Source organism: Camelus dromedarius, chromosome 3 (genome assembly GCF_036321535.1).
Source record: "Camelus dromedarius isolate mCamDro1 chromosome 3, mCamDro1.pat, whole genome shotgun sequence".
Lineage (NCBI taxonomy): Eukaryota > Metazoa > Chordata > Mammalia > Artiodactyla > Camelidae > Camelus > Camelus dromedarius.
In genome coordinates this window covers 102,720,567-102,742,821 of record NC_087438.1, presented here as the reverse complement: position 1 = coordinate 102,742,821, position 22,255 = coordinate 102,720,567, and the positions used below count along the sequence as shown (strand labels likewise).

Sequence of the window (22,255 nt, the reverse complement as noted above, 5' to 3'; positions counted from 1 at the left end):
AAACACCAAACAATGGACACAGCTTATTTGCCATTTACTCAATTCATAAAAAATGGATAAAACTTCCGTTTATTTGAAAAGTACGAAAATCAAATTTACTCCCATTCTTTAGTATTTTCCTGTATAAGCTGAGATTTGAAGAATGACTCTTCTTAGACAACACATAATCATCTGAAGGGGAATTGTGTAAGAAAAGCAGCTTTTAAAACAAGAATATAGGAACCCAAGTGACATACTTCCTTTTTCCATCACCACCCAGTCCCTGGTGTGTAAGATCACTTCCATCTCTTGTTACCCCTCACAAATACTGATCACTATCAACTGCCTAAAGGTCATCTCTTCAAGGTGTTCTTTCCCCGCTCTATTGTGCTTAATGAAAATGCTCTTCCTATTGTTGGCAGGCATCTTGAATATCCTCAAAATAATAGTAAAATAACTTTTATAAAATTGTGCTTTTTTCCTGGGATACCAAGACCCATCCTTAAACCAAGAAATATGGCTATCAAAGGTTACTCACAAGTAAGTAACACTTTAATACCCCTCTCTTTCATTTTCAAGAGCACCCTGGCAAAGGAGTTATTCTCTACTGAATATTTAATAGCCAGTGAACTTCGGTACCCAAATTCATAATGGGTGGCATTCTCTCATGTATGTGAACCCAACATAAAACACACATTCTTAACCATTACTCATTCATTCTCACAAGCAAGCATACACACACAGTTTCTATCTTTCCAGAACAAGCCAGAATTACAGCTCTTTTGGTGATTGTTATCATTTTTGGAATGGTTCATAAATTTTCCAAATTCTTTTAAATTTGTTAATACTTTTTATCTTTTTTCTTTTTCCAATTGTGAACCATTCCATATTGCATCTTTATTGCAAAAGTCAACATGCTTCTTAGAAATTCAGATTGTAATCGATAAAACAAACATTACATATATGAATTTAAATGTATAAACAGTTAGAAATTCAACAATATCTCCTATTATACTATTACACAAGTTCACAATTTTGTAAAAACTATAATACAGGCATACTATACAACAAGAGGAACCACTATTCCTTTTCACATGATTTTTTTCTTCTTTTTGAAATAATGATCCATCACCATGGACCTTTTTTTAACCCTAACAAGATGGTTTTCCAATTTATCCATCTTTGCTAGTGACAATGTTTTCCCAATGTTACGACATGAAGAAATTGAGGGAAATTCTGCATTCCCTGGGATTACCTTTTGAAGCTTGGGCAGAATCCACTACTAAACCATGCTGACCAAGCCAGATTGGTGTTACTGCTCAAGGGTTACTTAGAAAGGTGCCATACCCATTAAAACAAACAGGATTTGTCACAGATAAAGATGCCAAAAAACAAGTCATGGGAGCTACTCACTTTTAAGAGAAATTCTAATGCTTAGGGATCTCAGTCCTAAGGGAAAAAAAGTATGTACGTTTCAACTATTTTATGCTAACCTTAACTTGAACTTTCTAATATTATATTTAATGCATACTTTGAATTCATTTTTGAGAGTCAAACATGTTTTAGAATTCTTAGGAAGGATGTTTTTAAAGTATTTCAGTCTCACTTAAGGTATACTGAAAACAAAGTTTTATATAAAGGGCCTCAATAAACTTACTGGAAAAAGTGTCTATCTATTCTTCACTATTAACACACTTCTCATCCATCCCCTCTCCCCCAAGAACTAAAAAGTCAAACAAATCCTCAACTTTCTCTGTACTGTACTGAGAGTGTAATAAGATGTCAATTTTAGGTTAAAAAAATCATATGAAAAGGAATCTCATTCTGCTGAACTGTCAGTCTACTGAAAATTTTTTTTACAGCTCCATTAATTTACTGTAATTTTCAGTTTCCAAATACAAAAATACAACAATTCTTATTGAAATCTATACGCTGGTAGTTTTAGTACACAAAAAAACCAAACAAATTATTTACAAAATTATACATTTTAAGAAAAAACTTTGTACAAAAAATATATAAATCCTTTGTTCCCTCTATCACGTTTAAACTGTCAGGACTCAAAATATTCACCACAATGAATCTTTCAAAATATATACCAACTGAGCCACAGACATCAAGAAAATTTCATTAGAGATGATGGAGGAGGAAGGAGCAAGATCGCTTATTCTAGGTACCCCAATGTAATGTTTTCCTTCTTCTACGAGCTTATTTTAGCTTCAGTGTTATCAGAAATATAATAATAACCTAGAAAGAGTAAGTCCTTATTATTATGAAGGGAAAATTACATGAACTTAAAAATGACCCTGGTTTGACACATCATTCCAGGAAAATGTGTAGAAGAGGAAAGATAATCAGAATGTGGGATTTAACTTCTTGAAGCTAAGTAAATCTAGAGTCCTGATGGTTTTAAGTTTCTTAGTGAACAGTTTCTATTTTGAGAAACAGTCTTTACCTCAGGAAACAAAATCCTTGATATAGTGATCACCAAGAACCTTCTGAAGCCAACAGGAAGTTTCAAATTTTCACACCACGTGTATTATAAAAACATAGATGTGTATATCCTTTAAAAAGTGACGTCCTATGTACATTAATCATTTTACTTCCTCAGGGGTCAATACAGTGTAGTGTTGCTCCTCTGCTTTTCCATCTAACATTCAGAACACAAGGACATAAATTTACATATATATTTTACTTAACGGATACTCTACTCTATAGTGTACAGTAAAAATGCACACAGTGAAGGGAACTGTCTACTGAAGGATGCATATGTTCATGGATAGCAACAAGCTACAAAATTATGAAAATATAAGTTCTTCTGATCAAAGTCAAGTTATGACTCCCATTTATTACTAGCATACTCAACCCCCTACCCACCCCACCCTTAACCTACCCCCAGTCACCTCACCATCATGGTTTAAATTTAGGAAAGGAATTTCAGACATTTTTTAACCCTTTTGCATAACTAATAACTAAACTAAAGCTTTAAAAAAGTTAAAAAAAAAAAAAAAGAAAAGAAAAGAAAGAAAAAGCTGGTGACTCTCTCTCCCCAAAAATCTTTCCATTATTCTCATCAAAATATCACTTATTCATCAAGGTGCTGGTTTAAACTTTTTACTGGGGACTGACTTTTGGTGGCCCCAAAGAATCACTTATCTCAATAATGGGTAAGTCAGGTCTATTAATAAGAAGGCAGGAGAAAGAAAATGGGGACAAGAAAGGGGCAACAGGTGAAAGCCTTTTATATTCCAAGAATGTTGTTTTAAAAAAAGGACCAACTGAACCAATGCTCAATAATTTCAAAGCAAACTAAAAATTAGTAGCAGGAGAAGTCCAGGAGAGATAATATGATGACAGAATGGAAATACCACAGAGCTGGCTACCACTGCCTTATAGCATTTAAGAACAGTTATGATTTACACTAACATAGTACTTCGTGCTACACATTAAAACCCCCTCCAAAATTTAGACTGAATACAAATTGGGCTCCTCAATAAAAAATTAAAATAAATTTACGTTTCTTCCAAGACAACTCTTGAAAGCAAAAGGGTATTTTAATTACAAACACCTACTACTGTCTGACGACCCATCCATACATAGCTGAGAGTTAAGAGATTCCAGGCAATTTTGACATTTAATGAAATTTTATCAGCAGATTGTAATCCAAAATAAAATTTCTGAACACCCTGTCATTTACATCATAATCCAACACCAATAGCAACAAAAACAGGTGGTGTGGAAAGTAAGGCTCTAGAGATTATCGTGTCATTCCCGTGGATCTTCAAACTGTGTAAAAGTCACTAGGCCTTTGGTGCTTTAACATCATGTACAGTTATGAGATGTATTTAAATAGCAAACTTGCTGTCCTTAAACCTACTGTGTTGAAAAGAAAAATAAAAAAAATTTTTTTGGCTCATTGACTTCTTTAAATAATTTTAAAAAGTTGTTCTTCTAAACAATATTCCTAAAAATTATACAGCTCGCATCAGATTTCATCTTCGCCACGAACGAGACTCATACTCATCTTCATCTTCGTCGTCATCATCATGCAAAAACAAGTCTGAGGTTTCTGTTTCCTGGGGAAAGAGAAGGTACAATCTGCTCAGTGGTACAAGAAAGTTAAGTAAAATACTTTTTAGGCCAAAGGACAAATAGACTAGTATACAGAGCCCAGGCTGGATGCACCAGTGATGCACTCAGAGTATCCTTCACGGCAAGAAAAACCCAGAACATTTAAAAAAATGTACATATATTCTTCTATCCTCCTAACTTTGCAAGTTTTAATAAGAGATTTTCATTCTAATATCATCAGGAAAACAAATAATATAAGAATGTGATCTATAAAATATGTTTTTTAAAATTAATTTTATTATATTATCTTAAAAATGAGGAAAATGACCATTTGAACTTCTAAACTTTTCCTCTAATATCAGACTATCTGTGAGGAATTATGACATAACTTCCCCGTGACAGTGACATTCCAAATCTTACATAAAAATCTAAAATCTTATACAAAGTAGAGGTACCCACAAACACTGTCAAAATACAAGATTTTTCTCTTCTCTTTTTCCTTCCTTCCCTTCTTTCTCTCTTTCTTTCTTTGTAACATGGGAAATGTTTCAGCTTGTTACGTAAAACTACCTGTGTCGTCAGAAGACTCTCGATCAACCATAAATGCTATATATCTTTTAAAGCCAAAATTATGATGAATGAGGAGTAACTTTGCAATGGCACATGTCTATTTTAATAAAAATAGAAAATAAAAAAGAACAACAGTCTCTCCTACACCAGAAAATACCCCCCAAAAGCTTTTTTCATTTCTGCACCTGTTCAGATTCTTTAATAAACTTCTAGCCTAGTCTTAATTAATACATGAAAGAATTCAGTATTTTAAAATTTACAGTATTTACTGTTAAGAAAAATATACAATTTGGAAACAATCTAATTCAACTTTTATTTTTAATCATTAAATTTACCTCCTCCTTGACTTCTTCTTCTTCAGTCTCAGTGGATACAGAAGGCACCTTGGCCTTGTGCCACGATATTTGTAGTCGACGATCTTTGAATTTTGACCCTTGGTTTGCAGGCTAAAACAGATTTTAGAAGAATACAAAAGTTTGTACTCACATTTACTAATGATTTCTTCAAATTATGTGCTATTTTAAAAAATCTGTTAAAATGGATCTACAGTCTCCAAAGAGAGCTAGAAAAGATGAAATTCTTCTTAATTAGAGGACCACATGTTCTGGTTTTCCCAGGACAATACATGACATGTTGCTGTCATGTAAATCTGAGGATGTATCTTGGCTTGGATGATAAATTATACAGTCACTCTACTTAGAAAAGTCGTGATGAGGACAATAAAAACTGTATTAATATAATTATCAGCCTTTGGCTTTGATAATCTACATATTTAGAGTGAAACCATACAAATATAAGTAACTTAAAAATTATCTATTCATCTTATGACATCTCTTACAGCCCCATCTGTATATGATAAAGCTATTCCCACTTTCTTTTCTGAAATGCTATACAACAGTGACAAATACTCTGTGGCTCATTGACACATTCAACAAATGTTAAACACCTTCTATCCTAACTCAGGGTACAACCGTTCAGCTTCAAAATGCATTTGTTGTTACTACCATCTAAATTTTTTTTTCCCTCCCCAGTAAATTCTAATAAGAGAAAGAAAAAGTTTAATTTTAAGGACAAACTAACAAAGACAAAAAGTACAGAGACCCAAAGTTTCATGAAAGTGAAAACTTAAATAGCCCTACAGCTTTCTTATTAACAATGCTGGAGTGTAGAATACCCCTGATTCTTGGTTCAGTCCTAAAATATGTTAATAGAAGGGGTTCTTTTAAATTTTGAGTTAAACTCTAGTTTTTCTAGGGAAAATGTTAATAAGCCTCATAAAGCATTTGCCAAATATTTCCATAGAAAACTCAGATCACTGCAGGGCAAGAGTGTACATTAGGCCAAGCCCCACAACCAGTCAATCATTCTCTGCACTGATACCAGCCTGTGAGGTAAAGAAAAATTCCTGTCATCCCTTGTAAGGGTTAAATGTTTATAACCTGATACCAAACATTCTGACTCATGGGACATACTAAACTGACATTATTTCACATTTCTGAACTTAAGTGTTTAATATATAAAGTAATACAGCAACATATATCAGGGATCTGCAAACTACAACCTTCAGGCCAAATGTGGCCCAGCATCTTGTTTTCGATGGCCTGTGAGCTAAGAATGGTTCTTAAACAATTATTAAAAGAAAAATAAAGGAAAAAGAAGAAGCAAGAGAGAGGAAGGGGCAGGTGAAGGGACTGGAGAAAAAGGAAAAGGAGAAAATGTGACAGAGACTGTATGTTGTCTGCAAAAACCTAACACATCTACTATCTAGTCCTTTACTAGAAAGTCTTCTGACTTGTCACATATACTATTAAAATATTTATATATTATCTGTTTTATGCTGTTATATATAACTTGCATTGTATATAAATATTCCCTGTATTTTAAATTTGTGTACATAGTTAACCTTTGAACAACACAGGGATTAGGAGTTCTGACCCTCCACACAGTTGAAAATCTGTGTAATAACTTACAACAGGCCTTATTATTGAAAAACAAAAATCTGTGTATAAGTGGACCAGCACAGCCCAAAGCCATGCTGCTCAAAGATCAATTATTTTAAAATTACTCATATTTTTAATGTAAGTACCTAGGACCTAAAAGCCCAAGATTAACACATAACCTCAAATTTGGTTTTAAAATATACAGTATAAAAATGCTGATGCTTCACCCTATAAATGAATGTGAAGCTAAAAAGTTGGATTTAATAAATAACATATTCATCTGAAAAGCATGGAAAACAGAAGAGTTTAGAAGGAAAAAAACATTAAAAACTAACTTGAATTCTCCCACCCAGAACTAACAATTTAAAGCACTTTCAGTGTTTATGTGTAGTCCTGTATTCCATCTTAACCTAAAAGATAATCCTGAGAATTTTCTCATGTCATTCTTTAAAAACATGTTTTGAATAGTAACAAAGTACTGTTGAGCATTTAAAAAGATAGTTCCCATTTTCACCATTATAAAGAGCGCTACACTGGGCACACCTGAAGCGATCGTTAGCAGAATTCCCTTATGATAAATTCTTAGAAGTGGATTACTGGATGAATAGAAGAATAATCTGAAGGACTCCACAATTAGGTCCTCACATTTCAGAAGAGCTTCACTAAAATCCATCCATCATCTTTTCATCCAGTTTGATCCATGATCCTTTCGCAATCATCAAACACAGTAAAACAATATGGAAAATACACATTTTACTTAGGCCTTTGAGAGATATACAAGATCTTGAAGAAGAGTTACTCTTTATGTCTGCTAAATCTATTTACAATAATGTCCAGGCTATGTATTTCTGTATTTCTTTCAAAGGTGGCATACTATACTGCCCAAGGATCTGCTACTAGGGTAAGTGTGTTTCTAGCACTCAGGACTGTCTGATAGCACCCCATCAAAAGAACAAACAAACTACAAAACACCATCAAAACCAATGGCAGTGTCTCATTCTTGAAGTTGCTTCACCTGCATTCCCCACATGCCTGGACATGCCCCTTTCTGCAAAATGAATGCTATGTTTCAGATTTAACAAATGTATGCACATAAAAATTGGTTATTATTAGATGCTCTAGAATGATTCTACTTGTGAGAAGGCAAGAGAGCCATGTGAGCATGACTTCTGAGTTAAACTTACACATTTACATAGAATCTCTAGTAACCTTCAGGATAGAGCATGCAGCTTCCTGGCAAGATTACCTACTTGTTATAACTAAAACTTTCTGTAGAATCAAATTTATGGAAATTCTGCTTTAAATTATCCAATGTCACCTCATCATAGGTGGCAGTGGGTGTAAAAGCCCAACTATCTGGCAAGGAGATCTGAATGTTATATACTCAACACTGAAAGACAAAAATCAACATTCACCCAGCCTCCACAAGAACACCCTGCACATGTGCAGTGCTCTTCCAGATACTATCTTCTTCACTCCTCAAAGAAGTCTTTTAAAGACAATCTCCCATTTCACACACACAAAAAAGAAAATAAGAAGCAGAGTAGTGAAAGAAATGGCTCAAGAGTAACAGGCTGCAGTCCAGATGGCTCTCCAATCTGGACATTTTGTAACAACCCACCATTCACCAGTGGCCAAGACTAATGGGCATCATCAAATGAATAAGAAATTATGGAATGACGTATTGCTCTTTAAGATTTCCCTCACCATCTTTAACACTTAATGAAGCTGAAAATGTTTTCTCTTAAAAAAGTTGCTTAAAAAAAAAAGTAGTTTAAGGAATAGGGATCCTGGATATTAACATCCAACTGTGTATTTTTACCTTGCTTCTGCAACTTATTAACTGTATGATCTTGGTTGATTTAAGCTTTAGTTTTCCCATCTGAAAGTATGGGATTTTACATGCACTTTAAACAGTTATTTAAGATTACATGACATCATGTATAAAAATGCTCTAGCACAAATAACAGTCAGAAAATATTTACTAAATGAACTAATGAATGGTTGGAAAGAGGATATACTCTTTATGCACAAAATAATAAAGACATACATGTGGCAAACATCTACTTGCATGTTTGTCTAATAGTAAGTGGCTGCCACTGTAGATAGAATATAACTAAAAACTAGTCTTATCCTGTCAAACTATTCCTTTGGATTTTGCCTCCATCCCAGATATTTTCACTTTTTGACTATAAATACCTGACCCTAAAACAAAAACCAAATATAATTTTGGAATAACTTGTCATTTCAAATGCATTTATGTGAAGTAGTATAAAATACAGCATGAGCTGCTGCCTGACAGTCAAATATATCAATAAGGATTTGCTAATACCTATGATTTTACAACTTAATTTTCTAACCTACAAAATATTTGACATTTACACAGAATGCAGCAAAGAAATGCCGAATACAGTGTTTTTAGAGTTTGCCACTTTAAAAACTTACTGAAAAATGCTGAAGTAATTCATCTTTTTCCTCCTCAATGAATCCCCCAACTGTTAGTGCTTTTGGGCGGTGGTCCACAACCATATGATTTAGTGAACCCCTTCCTCTCCCTCCACGGCCTCGGCCTCTTCCTCGACCTTGAGAGGACATGGTCTTTCCTCGACCCACAGGTAAAATACCTAATCGTGCAGCCTGAGTAACAACAAAAGGCAGAATATAATATACATTGTCAGATTAAACCTTGTAAAATAGAGAAAAAGAAAACCATTTTTTCAGATGTTAAATGTAGGGGGTAACTCCTCTTAAATCTCACCTCAACCTGTAACTGATTGAGTTTTTTCCGTAACTCTGTTGTGTCTTCTCCTGAAGATAGCCTCTTGTGAAGGTCCAGTTCTGTATCTAATAGCTCTTTTTGAGCCTTTGGAAAAATTAAGAGTAAAAATTAAGAATTAAGAGTATTTTTTAGGCAACTTACAAAATTTTGTTCAGAATATTACACTTACAGAATGACACATATCTCTTTTGGGAAAATGTGAGAGTATGCAATAAACATGGGTGTCTTAAGGAAAGTAACTTTACAGATACAGTACTGCAAACGTTTAGAGAGTATATTGGTATCGTAACAGTTAGTATTACTGCTTAAGATGGCCCAAAAAACAGACCTTGGAAACACTCATCTAAGATGAGGGAGCTGAGAATCATTTTAAATATAGCATCATAAATGAAACATAATGGGGCAAAATAATTATATAGTAAAAATCATTAATAGTATAAACATAAGTTACATAAATGCTTTCAGATTTGAACCCAACTATTTATTAACCACTTTTTTTTTTTTTTGGTTAAGAAACAAATTATCAGCCCTTAGGTTGTGAGAGGTTTTTCTTTCCCTCATATTTTCTTAATTTTTGTCTACAATTAAATGTTCTTTATATAATTGGGAAAAATTTCAATTAAAAATTTTTATTATATTTTTTAAAAAGTGATTTTAATGAAACACTTTACATTCTTTTACTAACAGAGAACCACAATTTCAAATGTAATATAATACTATACATAAAAATTTGCATTCTATACAGCTGACAAATTTATTCTCAGTTCTTAAAGGGCTATGAATTTATCTAAAATCCCACTACAGAGTTGTAGAAAAATGATGGAACCACTGTGTAAAATCAAGTATTCTTCTAGAGTAAGGAAACAAGTAGAAATTAACAAAATTAGACTTAAATGGATCTAGAACTTCTGATAATCTTTTTAATAGAATGCCATATTTTTACCCATACTACAGCCAATGATATCTTTTGAATATTAAAAGGGGTGATTTTATTACATTACTATAGATTTAGAAAAAAATTGCCAGAATAGGAAATGTCTCTTTCCTCTCCATCACACGCCAGCAGTTTCTTCAGCATAGAGAACAAAAAAATTCAATTAAAAAACACATCTTTGTACTAATTACTATATATAAAACAAACAAGTTTCCTCTGTATAGCACAGGGAACTATGTTCAATATCTTGTAGTAACCTGTAATGAAAAAGAATATGGAAACAAATACATGTATGTGTATGTATGACTGAAGCATCATGCTGTACACCAGAAACTGATGCAACACTGCAAACTGACTATACAATTAAAAAAAATCTTTGTTCAAAAAGGGTATTATCCCTTCTTTCAAGGGGAGTACATAGCATCTACAGAAATATTTTAAAAAATTATTACTTAACAATTGTCTCACATTAGACGATTAGTTACCTAAGGGTACCACTGTACTGTTCTTTTTTTTTCCCCCACTGCACTTTCAAAGTGCCAAGTATGTAACAGATGTTCAATAACCTTATGTTGAATGAAAAATGCATACAGATACCTCTGTTTTTGTCTTTACTTTAGATGGTGCAGAGACTGCAGAAGATGTTTTTAATTCATCTTTCAATTGTGAAATCTTTTCTCCAAGCTCTTTCAAAGTCTTCATTATATTTGCTCTCTCTTCTGGTTTCATGTTTTTGTTTTTTTCCAGCTTAGATATTAACATCTATAAAATAAACAGAAATAAAATTATGTTGAGTAAACTTTAATATAAATAACCTTTAAAACTTTACTGGGGGTATCTTTGTAAAATCCATTCCATATATCAATTCCAGAAAGCAAATAATGAATGTTTCTTACCTTTTGGCATTCTATTTGTTTCTCTAACATTTCTTGCCTCTTTTTCCTCATATCTTGTTGTAGCTTCATTGCTTCCTGTAAGAACAGTAAAGAAAAAATTAGTAATGAATAACTAAATTTGCCAATGATACATAAGGCTACTATATTCTCAAATCATTTCTTCTGAGTCATAGCCTACATGAGGCAGATTTTCCTCCTAATCAGAAAACAGCTGAAGCCAGAGATGAAACCTTTCAACACATTTTCCCCAAAACTTCCAGTATAAAAGAACTTCTAATATAACTGTACTTCAAAAAAATATTTAAAATACTGAACATTAATTAGCTATATTCTGAGGTTTATTCACTTGAATGACTGGAATGTATTTATACAGAAAAACAAGAGCTGTTTTCATTTCCAAATGTAATAAGCCAAATCCTTATTTTTGTAGTTTAAAGGCTAAAAATGTGAGATGCAGCTAAAACTTAGAAATGATAGCAAAATCTATGGATTTTTGCCTGGAAAATGCTGCCTCTAGCCCCTCTTTTAATTAAATCTCCGATTATACCGAGATAATAAATATAAATAAATCTTTTTGAAAAACTCTGTGAATTTAAATCTAAGATGATAAGGAAACTCAGAATCGAATCCTATGAATAATAACTAGATAACCGTTATACTTCATGTAAAGCATTATCTAATTTACAAAGCCAGAAAGGAATTAAAAGAGAAAACAATGAAATAAAAGTGTCTGTTTCTTGCCTTTAGAGGGAAAAAAATAAAAAAAGGACAGCTCAGTGTTTACTTTGATATAGAAAAAATTCTTTCCTTGTGCTTGACATAGCCACTGAAAGGTAATTGCAAAGTATTTTTTCTGTTTGTTCATCTTTCTTTCAAGTGTAAATGCATCAAGCAGTAGCTAAATAAATGTTATAATGTAATTCCATAATAACATGAACTGTTTAAAGGTGTTAATCACTTAAGAATTCAATAGGTCCCTAATAACATGAACTGTTTAAAGGTGTTAATCACTTAAGAATTCAATAGGTCCCTTCTTCCTTAAGGAAAGAATAATCAAGGCTGTTACCTGCTTCTTTTTAAAAACTTCTTGGACATCGTGAGATTTTGACCCTGAACAAAGTTTGGAAGGTGTCTTTAAGCTTGAGGAGCTGTAAATCATTTTTGGATGGCCTGGAGTTGAAAATATCTATGAAACACAAGTATGATTAAATCTCAGAAATGCCTTAAACTTACATTTTTAAAAAGACTGCATATATTTCTTTTTTTAGAAGTTAAAAAATTTTTTACATTTAAAAACTTCATTTTATAAAACTAGTTCTTTATAAACTCAATTGTCATTCAAATACAAAAACAAAACTTAATTTTTAGCAACAATATGTGTGCAACAATCACATACTTTTTCTTCTCTTTTTTTTAATTGTGAGAAAAAGGACAACCACCCCTGACATCTCAGAGCTGGAATGCCGCTCACAGTTAGGCCTTAGTGTCTTCTGTTAAACATAAACAATTTCACAGACTATCAACCTCAAACAAGGCCACTCTTGTGCCCACGGTGGATCAAAGCAAGAACAAGATGACTGAACACACACAAAAAATATGAATACTCTTCAAATCATAAAGATGACTAAACATCTCTCTACTGTGGCTAATACGAATGACTCCTGCTTCTTTACCAATTACAGCTTTAGCCTAATTCTAGTCTTCCCTCCTTCTAGGTACACTTATTAAGACACCTGATCACAGAATTATTCCTGTTTCCTTTACCTCCCCCAAAACACCTAACACAGCCAATTCTAAAATAAATCCTTGCTAACACTCTCTAAATAAGACGGTCCATGGTTTCACTGTGTATACTCCCTCACTGAATTAATAAACTCTATTTGTTCGATGACAAGTGTGTTTCTGGGGCACTTTGGCTAGGGGGTACTATCATTAAGTTTTTCCACAAGTGAAGTACCAAATAAAAACCCATGTTTCTAATAATTACAAACCCTTCTAAGAATTAAGGCACTGTGCAATCATAATCTTATTATTATTATATTTTATCAAATGCTGTATGAGTTTACAACCAAACGTAGGCAAGTAGTTAGCTCACAGATCTGACTTCGGAAGCAAAATAATGGCCACCTTTACTGTGCTCATTTTGGTATTTAGATTCCTTTCCTTTCTGAACATGACTCCAGTTAATCTTCCTCTCTTCAAGGTACAGCAGAGCAACATGGCATACTACAATCTCTCGGGTTTAAGTCTTCCCTAACATACTCCACTTTATTTTTAAATTAATTTTCAATACACGATGTGAGGGACACTGGATCTAGTATTAAGAAATTCATGGAAAAGTCAATCATGCAAGTAATACAAACAATTATAAAACTCTCAATCACACAATACTTAATTATTTTAAAAATTAAGCTACTTTAAATACACAGGGAAGTCTCTCAAGTACTGCAGGGACCTCCACAGATGACATTCATGTTCTTATTATGTATCAAAATTAAAATGGCAATACCTACAATTTTAAGCACTTCTTTTATGCTTTACCAACATGAAATTCTTTAATCCCCAGAGCAACTCAATTTATTGAAAAAGAAACCAATGTTCGCCAGTTATCCAACACATTTAGTAAGAGGCAGGTTAAGGCAGTCAGGGCTGTCTGACTTCAAAGCCTACAATTGTTTTTGTTTTCCTATCTTTTAGTAACGGAATTTTTTGAAACAAAAGTATAAAATTATATATAAAAAGCTTGATGTATCCATCACCAAGCAGTAACAATCATTAATCTACATTATGTAAAATTATTAATTAACACTATTTTATGTGAAATAATCCTGTTTTACTTAAATACCCAACTACATCATCATACCAAACACCACATATCATTTTACCTGTAAATATTTCAGTTGTCTCTCTGAAACATAAGGATTCATTTATTTTTCTAAACCACAATACCATTATCACACTGAAAAGGTTAACAAATCTTTAATATCATGAAATATTCACATCTCCAGATTCTATTATAATTTTCTAAAGATTTTTTCCTATTTGAATTTGGATCTATTAAGGTCCATATAGTGAAATCAGTTATATCTCTTTAAGGTCTCCTTTAATTCCGTTTTCCTCTCCCTGTCTTTCTTTTCCTAGTAAATCACTTGTTGAAAAAACCAGGTCACTCATCCTACAGTAGTCACCACAGGATTCTATGGTGTCCTTGAACATGTTCCTCTGTTCTTTGAACGTCCCTAAAATTGTAAGTAGTGCTAGAGCCTTTATGGCATTTTCTTCATTCTTTGACAGTAATGTCTGACAAATTCCTCGCTTTCCCATTTGACAAGATATTCTAGGCTCATCTGGAACGCTGTCAGCCCGTGATCTGGGGACCTATCTTCAAGGATCCCTGGTCCCTTTGGGTACTAAGGGAAGGGGACGATCAGGGCTCATTACCATTGGGCTGGTCATTTTTCTAGACTTTGTCGGTGAACAAAATTAGGAAATGTTTTGGAGTTTTTTTTGTTGTTTACTTGTTTTTTAAGATAAAATATAATCTGAATTTATATTGATAATTTCAAGTCAAATGCAAGACAGTAGTGTTTTAACTTAATCTCATCTATTTTACATCTCTTTTCAACCACACTGAAAATCTTACTTGTCAGTGACACCAATATAATTCTTCATTTGATTTATCTCACAATGCTCACAAGTCACTTTCAGAATACCAACACAGCCAACAAAATGATTGCTGAAAAGACCTTTATTAAATTGCTTCTTGTCCTCAAGGTATATCTCATTAGATATACATTGTCAAATAACCATTTTGAAGCACTCCCTATGTAGATATGATAGTTCATCTGTTCATTTTAATTTTTAGAGATTCCTTTTATTATTACACACAGCATTTGCATGGTTTCAAAAACAAATCTACAAAACAAAACACAGTTAAAGTTGTCTAGTTTCTTCTATCTTTGCTATAACCATCAACATTTCAATTGTACAAATTATTTCTGTTCTTTTCTATTATAACCAAATACTTCGATGTGCTCATTGCCACCACTTTTTTTTATAGCAACACTGGCTGACTATACATTTTTTGGTTCCATTTTGCTTTTTTTACTTAATGTATCCTCATGATCACCCCATAATACACAATAAAGAAATTCCTCATTCCTTTGTAAAGTTGTACATATGCTGTTATGTGGATGTACTATATTTTAAGTAACCCGCCCCCTATTGATGAACATTTGGGTTGTTTCCATTCTTCTGCTATTGTAAAGGGTCTGCATTTCCTAGCCTTGCATGTGTCTTTTCATAGTTTGACTAGTGTATCTTTGGCATAGGTAAGGCATAGTTGAGGCATTACTGGTTTATAGATAAATGTATACATAATTTTGCTAGATACTGCCAGTGGGAGTTGTACCTTTTAGCATTTCCATGAGCATATAGATCTCAGATCCTTGGGAAATTACCAGGATAATTTACGTAATTTAAAAAATGGATCTAATTTTTTTTTTCTATCAGGGTACCCAGTTATCCCAATACCATTTACCAAAAAGTCCATATGTTCCCACTGATCTGAGACACCATGTTGGCATGTAATAAATTCCTACTTGCAAGTGAGTCTATAAATCTCAACCTTCTGTCCACTGGTCTGTCTCTTCATGTGCCAAGATCAAATTGTTTTATAGACCTCACAGAATTTTTTAACATCTAGTAGGGCTAGCCCGACTTGTTGTTCTTTTTCAGTTTTCCTAGCTCCCTTGGGAAAAAAATCACCATGCTGGAGAGTCATCATAAAGATATATTCCTAAAAGCAAAAGACACTACTTAAAAACACACTTCAAAATTTGACTTTTCATTATGACTGAATCCTCTTCCCTATGTTCTTAATTATATTAAAGAGGAAAAGTTATAAAAGAAAAGGACTAATGAAAACATCTATCTATTAATAAATGGTAAAATTCTCAAATTCCTTTTTAACTTTGAATAGGAAAAAAAATTTAGCACGCTTCTGGCTGAATCATGGAAATTAGGGAAGTTTACCTGCCATACTTGTTAGTTGTCACAATTATCTTGATTGAGAAAATAAGACATTACAAATCTGAATGATAATCAATTTGCTAACTTCTCTGTATCACTGAATAACTCTAAATATATTTGAGGTTCACCAAAATATATACCTGGCAATCCTCTCCAGTACCACCTGACTGATTCAACAAGTGTGCTGCATCACTCTGGTTACCACTTGCATGTCCAAGACGATGTTTCACAGGAACTTTGTTAAGAACATATGTACCCGATGTCTGTGGTTTGCTCATCATCTGCATATACAAAATACACATATTTGTGGTAAAAGCTTTTTAAATGCCCAGGAATCATACCTGAAATTTAGGACAGTGATTACCCTGGGAGGAAGAAAGGAAATATGAAGGGAGAGTGCTTCCATTAACTTTGTTAGGCTGTATTTTTTTTTAAAGAGGTAGATATACAAATGACTCATACAGATTAAAATTTCCCATAAACTTTTCGTTTCCTTCAACATGTAATGCTTTGAAGGACTTAAAGGTTTTAACTAACAGTAGCTTAATATCACTAACAGTGTGATATGGCCACCCTAAGAACATAATATAATCTTGGGCTGCATTAACAGAACAGCGTCTAATGGATTACAGAGGTGATTGTTATCTCTCTTTTGTACACCATTCAGCCAACACCTAGGACAAGCATTCACTTTTCAGCCCTAACATGAAGTGGGATAGAGACCAAAGAAATGCAGGCTTAAGTACGAACAGACAGGATGATTAATGGAGTTCACACTATGTACTGTTAAGTAATATACTTTTTTTTCCTGCAAATCTGAATACATTAATCCAAACAAGAGGATGTCTAGGAGAAGATGATCAATATCAACAGTATCTGAATGGTTCTAATGCATAGCGGTTTGTTCTTTCCTTCATTCATCTATTCATTCAAATATGTTTTGAGCAGTACACGCCAGGCCTTGTTTTAGGCACTAGGGACAGAATGAATACAACAGACAAAATGCCACTCTCCTGGAGCTTCCACTCTATATGGGGAAAAGTAAGACAAAAGGGTGGGTATGAAAGTGACTGATTCCAACACAAAACAAAGAAGTTGCTCTAGACTGAGTTGTTCAGTGGTGGATGGTTATACTTTAGTGCTGAGAAAAATCACTAAAGGTATTCTCAAACATGCAGATTTATGGGTGCCATATCTACAGACTGACTCCACATTTGAGAAGACAAGGCCCAGGAATTCGCACCCAGGCAAGGGATGCTGATGTAGCACACACTCCTCATACTTCAGGGTACATGAGAATCACCCAGAGAGCCTGTTAAAATAGATTACTGGGCCCCACCCATAGCAACTGCGATTCAGTAAGTTGGGGTGAAGTCCAAGAAACTGCCTATCTAGCCAGCTCCTAGGAGACTAGATGATGCTGGTCTGCAAATCAGACTGTGTGGCTCTGACACAGAAGACCCAAGGACTGCAAAATGAGAAGCACTGATCTAGAGGGTGGGACCAGAGGTCCTGTAATTCCCTGTGAACCAGCAGCTTACCTTCTGCATACCCCCATGTACCGTTGAGGGAGGAGACTGGGCCACCAGCACCTGCTGCTGATGAAGGTGCTGTGGCAGGTGATGGTGCTGCTGTGACAGGTGACCAAGTGTTTGCTGTTGCTGCAGGAGTAGCTGTGTTGGGGACTGTAGTGCTGGTTGCTCATTATTTTCCCTATGCCACAGGACTCGAATGAACCGGTTGTTCAGAACTGCTTCAGTGCTGGAAATGGCTTTTCTGGCCTCCTCATTGGTAAGATATTGGATGAGGGCTGCTTCTGGATCTCCCTTAAAAGCAACCTGTAAGAAAAAACAAAAGCAACAAGATCAAAAACCACAGAAATTAGTAATTATAGTCAAATGCAAATAAATTATTGATTAAAAAATCAGAAGTAGAAAACAGCCTGCTGAAATCCATTGTGAGTCCTACGTAAATAAAGTTCTCCAGCCCTTAAAAGATGACATGTGCATTTCAAAATTATATATGAAAGAATAGTGGATTATTTAATAAATAATCCTAATAATATTACATGACCACTTAGGGGAAGGTTGTTAGTTCCCTCCCTGGTATTTTACATTCAAACTCCAGAGAAAGAAAATTTTTTACAATAGTAAATGAACCAAAAAACCCCCATAAAAACCTAGGGAAAAAAATGAGTATCTGTATAATTTGAGGGTTTGGAAAGCCTTTTACACATACCTATAAACGTAGGCTCCATAAAGACAAACAGCAGATATGACCAAATAAAATTTTAATACCACTGTCAGTCCAAACATACCATAAACAAAATAAAGGGCAAAAAGAAAAAGTAATTTTAATATATATGAGAAGTAAAGGTTTGGAAAAGCATTATTATAAACACTTTCATAAAAAAATGGGCAAAGACAATAGACAGGTAAACCCAAAAGTACTGCAAATGGTCTATATAAATTAGAGTCTACCTAGGAATAAAAAAAAAAGGAAATAAAAACAAGTACAATTTGTCATTCATAAAACAGGTCTAAAAAATTTTAAAGGATCCATGTTACAGTGTTGATGAGGTTTCATACATTGCATTTGGGAGTATCAATTGGCGCAAGCCTTCTGGAGAACAATTTGGCAGTTCACAAAGTTTTTAAACTCTCTTTAATTCAGCGATGACATCATTAAAAAAAAGGTTTATCCAAAAGGAGGCTCACCATAGCACTGTTTTTACATAAAATAATAGAAATAACATAAATTCCCTTAAACAGAGGCTAGTGTTTATATAAATGATGGCCTAACTATGGACTGAATTATATCCCCCCCAAACTCATATGTTGAAGCCCTAATCCACAATGTGACTATTTGGAGACAGGGCTTTTAAGAGGTAATTAAGGTTAAGTGAGGCCATAGGGCTAGAGCCCTAATCAGATAGGATTGGGGACCTTATAGGAAGAAATCTCTCTCTCTGTCTTTTCCGATCCCTCCCCTTCCACCATGTGAGCACCCAGCAAGAAAAGAGTCCTCACCAGGAAACAAACTGGCTAGTATTTTCATCTTGGATTTCCCTGCAAATAAATTTTTGTTTTTAAGCCTCCCAGGCTGTGTGATATTTGTTATGGCAACCCAAGCAGACGAATATACTCAGCTGCATTAAGCTACCTAACTCTTCTAAGTGCCATAAAGAATAATGACCTAGGAAAAATTTTAAGAGAAAAAAATGTAGTTAGAGATATCTGATATGACCACACTTTTTGTATTTTTAAGCGTGTGAAGCATTTTTAAGAAGAGAACATGTGTGCTCCTCCAAATAAATAAATACAGTATTGTCTTTTCATCAAAAGATTATTAATTGTTTTTGCTAAGTATGAGATTTGGGTGATTTATTTTTTTCACATTTATTTAATGTATTTCTAATTATCTGTAAAATTAAACATGTACTACTTCTGCACTCAGGAAGAAAAATCACTTTAAAAACTCTCTCAAAAAGAATACTCTGGTTCAATTCTTTGAAATACCAAGTCCCCCAATATTACCTTCTTAAAACTCAGATTAAGTAAATTATATTTTGGTTTGATGGCAACACTAAGCATCAGGTGTAACTGTCTGAAATCCCAACTTAAACAGATCTTCAAATACCCTCAACTACAGCCTAACATCCAACCACAAACTTATAAATCCAAATACCTAACAAGCACACAAGATACAAATGCTACAATTTATGTGATGTTAGATTATATTACAGTGCCTAAAAGTCTCAAGATTAGAACCATCCTTAATCAGTTAATACTTTACAATACAAAATTCAGTCACTACACAGAATTACAATCTTAGAAATTACCAAAACTCTCACCTACCAGTTAGAATACTAAAGCAGGCAAAAAAAAAAAAAAAAAAAAAAAAAGTCATCTGTCCAGAGATACAACTATGAGCAAAAACACAGTAACTAGCCCATTGTCTTTCAAGAAGAGGTTGCAGAAGAGAATCAGATGAATTCAAAGGACAAACATCATACAGTTAGGTATACAGATACACAGTGGAGTTTAAAACACGTAGCACAGATGATGAGACTAATCACTGGCTTGTTTAAGCAAGGTGAGCTGATAGGAATATTTTTAAAGATACATAAAATACATGGATTATGTCACCAACATAGCCACACCTACCTGGATATTAACAATAGTTCCAAATTTGCTGAAGTGTTCATTGAGCTTGGTAATGTTGTTCAACTCCTGAGGGATTTTCTTGACTTCTAATTTGGTGTTTGTATACTGATTCTTTCTTAAGAATCCTGGTTTACTCTGATTGTTATTCCCTTGCCTGAAAGAAATATTAACAGATCTTGGTTAATTTGCCTACATTATGCCTATGCAAAAGATAATCAGCGAAGAATCTAAGTTTTTATTTACTAAAGTATCCTTTATAAGCACTTAACGTGTGAGCACCTAATTATTCAGAAATTACCAGGTAATTTTCACATCTTCCTTATTACACAGAAACAGAAGAGGTACAGAGAAAGACAGAAGACTGATGCTTCAGTAATACTTAACACTGGGTTAGACTTAGCAATAAGTAGAACAAATTACTAATACCTATTATAAATATTCTGTTAACTTCAATTTTTAAGACATTCTAACAATGCCTCTGGGAACCCTAACTTTGAGACACACAGTTTTTTGAAAATCACTGAACAATGACAACTCTTAGCTTTACAAATTTACTAATGCAAACAAAAATAACAAAAACATCAACTAGATATTTTTAATTAGCAAATCATCTTACTTTCCCAGCCAAGGTTTCTTTGTGAGTGGCCCTTCCAAACCACTCATAGCTCTCTTCCGGCTATCTGGTTCAAGAACTACTCTGGTTATGTTGCTATTAATTGAAACAGGAACTGGTGGTTCAGTCTGGATGACAATGTTAGCAGCTGTTAAAAACAAAAAATTAACATCACTAACAATGCATTATACTGGGGAAATTTCAAATGATTAAAATATTTAGTCCAAAAGCTAAAAAGCAGTCAATGTGATCCAACTACTACCATTTCCTTTTCAGAAACATTTAACAGCAAGAACAAGTTATCAATTGCCTCCTTTTTCTCTTAATACAATATCCAAGTTTAAAAAGTCCTAGGCAACCCTAATGGTAATGATTGATTCAGGCAAGGATCATCAATGGAAAAAAAATCCGTGAAAAAATGTTGGAGAATAAGATATTCATCTGATGCCAAAGTACCACTCTACATATTTTTTAGTTTACAATAGAAAACTCTAACAATTATTGCTTTAGTAAGTGATCAAATTCACTAGACCATAAACAGTGATATTACTTGTCTCATGATGTGATTCAACAAGAAGTTCATATGTATAGAATGTTACTACGGAATTATGATCTTCTTATGTGTGGCAATGATATTGCGCTTACATAGCACTATGTCTTATTCTTAGCTGTAAACTAAAGGATCTAAACTATCACAACCTTTACAATTTACTTTCAAGTGATTCAAGAAAAAAAATACGAAGGTAGAGGGGAGAAAGGGAGAGAGAGAAGAGAGTGCATGCACACAGGTGAACATCCATGCCCAAAGCTCACAAAATGTTAACTGGTGAATCTAACTATTCAGGTGTTTATCATACTTTTGGTTTTCTGTAGGTTTAAGCATTTTCAAACTTAAATGTTGAGAGGAAAATTCAAAGCCAATATTATACATTAGCACATTCCATTTGCAATAGTTAAGACTAAAATATTGTAAGAATCTGACCTTACAACAGGTTATCTCTTGGTGGAAAGAGGTGTGCTGAACAAAAAAGTGAATACCAGCACAAACCTATGCATGTTATGCTCCTGAGTGTTCTCCCTAACTTTAGCAATTTCACCAAATAAAGGATAACCAAGGTAGAACTGGAAGTTGGGATGAGGATGGGGGTGGAAGGAATTGTGCTCCATTTCATCCCCTTGACAGGGAAATTATGACACAGATTCATTCGACATGGATTTGTTGAGCAGGTGCTATAGCCCAACAACTGTACTACATCTTGAGAACAAATTAGTGAAAAAA

The 22,255-nt window shown here is 33.8% G+C and overlaps 1 protein-coding gene across 2 annotated transcripts in view; it reads right to left on the bottom strand.

Moving 5' to 3' along the window:
* Nucleotides 1–759: 759 nt before the first annotated feature.
* Nucleotides 760–22,255, bottom strand: part of RBM27 (RNA binding motif protein 27) — a 57,006-nt gene continuing 35,510 nt past the window's right edge. For both annotated transcript variants that reach the window (XM_010990351.3, XM_010990352.3), the window contains exons 11-21: nucleotides 20,980–21,124; nucleotides 20,364–20,517; nucleotides 17,739–18,035; nucleotides 16,338–16,478; nucleotides 12,233–12,352; nucleotides 11,167–11,241; nucleotides 10,868–11,032; nucleotides 9,316–9,420; nucleotides 9,003–9,194; nucleotides 4,953–5,063; nucleotides 760–4,052 (exon numbers count right to left, since the gene is read on the bottom strand). In XM_010990351.3, coding sequence (XP_010988653.1) covers nucleotides 3,969–4,052; nucleotides 4,953–5,063; nucleotides 9,003–9,194; nucleotides 9,316–9,420; nucleotides 10,868–11,032; nucleotides 11,167–11,241; nucleotides 12,233–12,352; nucleotides 16,338–16,478; nucleotides 17,739–18,035; nucleotides 20,364–20,517; nucleotides 20,980–21,124 — 1,589 coding nt within the window. In that variant the 3' untranslated portion in view covers nucleotides 760–3,968. The remainder of the gene's footprint in view (nucleotides 4,053–4,952; nucleotides 5,064–9,002; nucleotides 9,195–9,315; nucleotides 9,421–10,867; nucleotides 11,033–11,166; nucleotides 11,242–12,232; nucleotides 12,353–16,337; nucleotides 16,479–17,738; nucleotides 18,036–20,363; nucleotides 20,518–20,979; nucleotides 21,125–22,255) is intronic.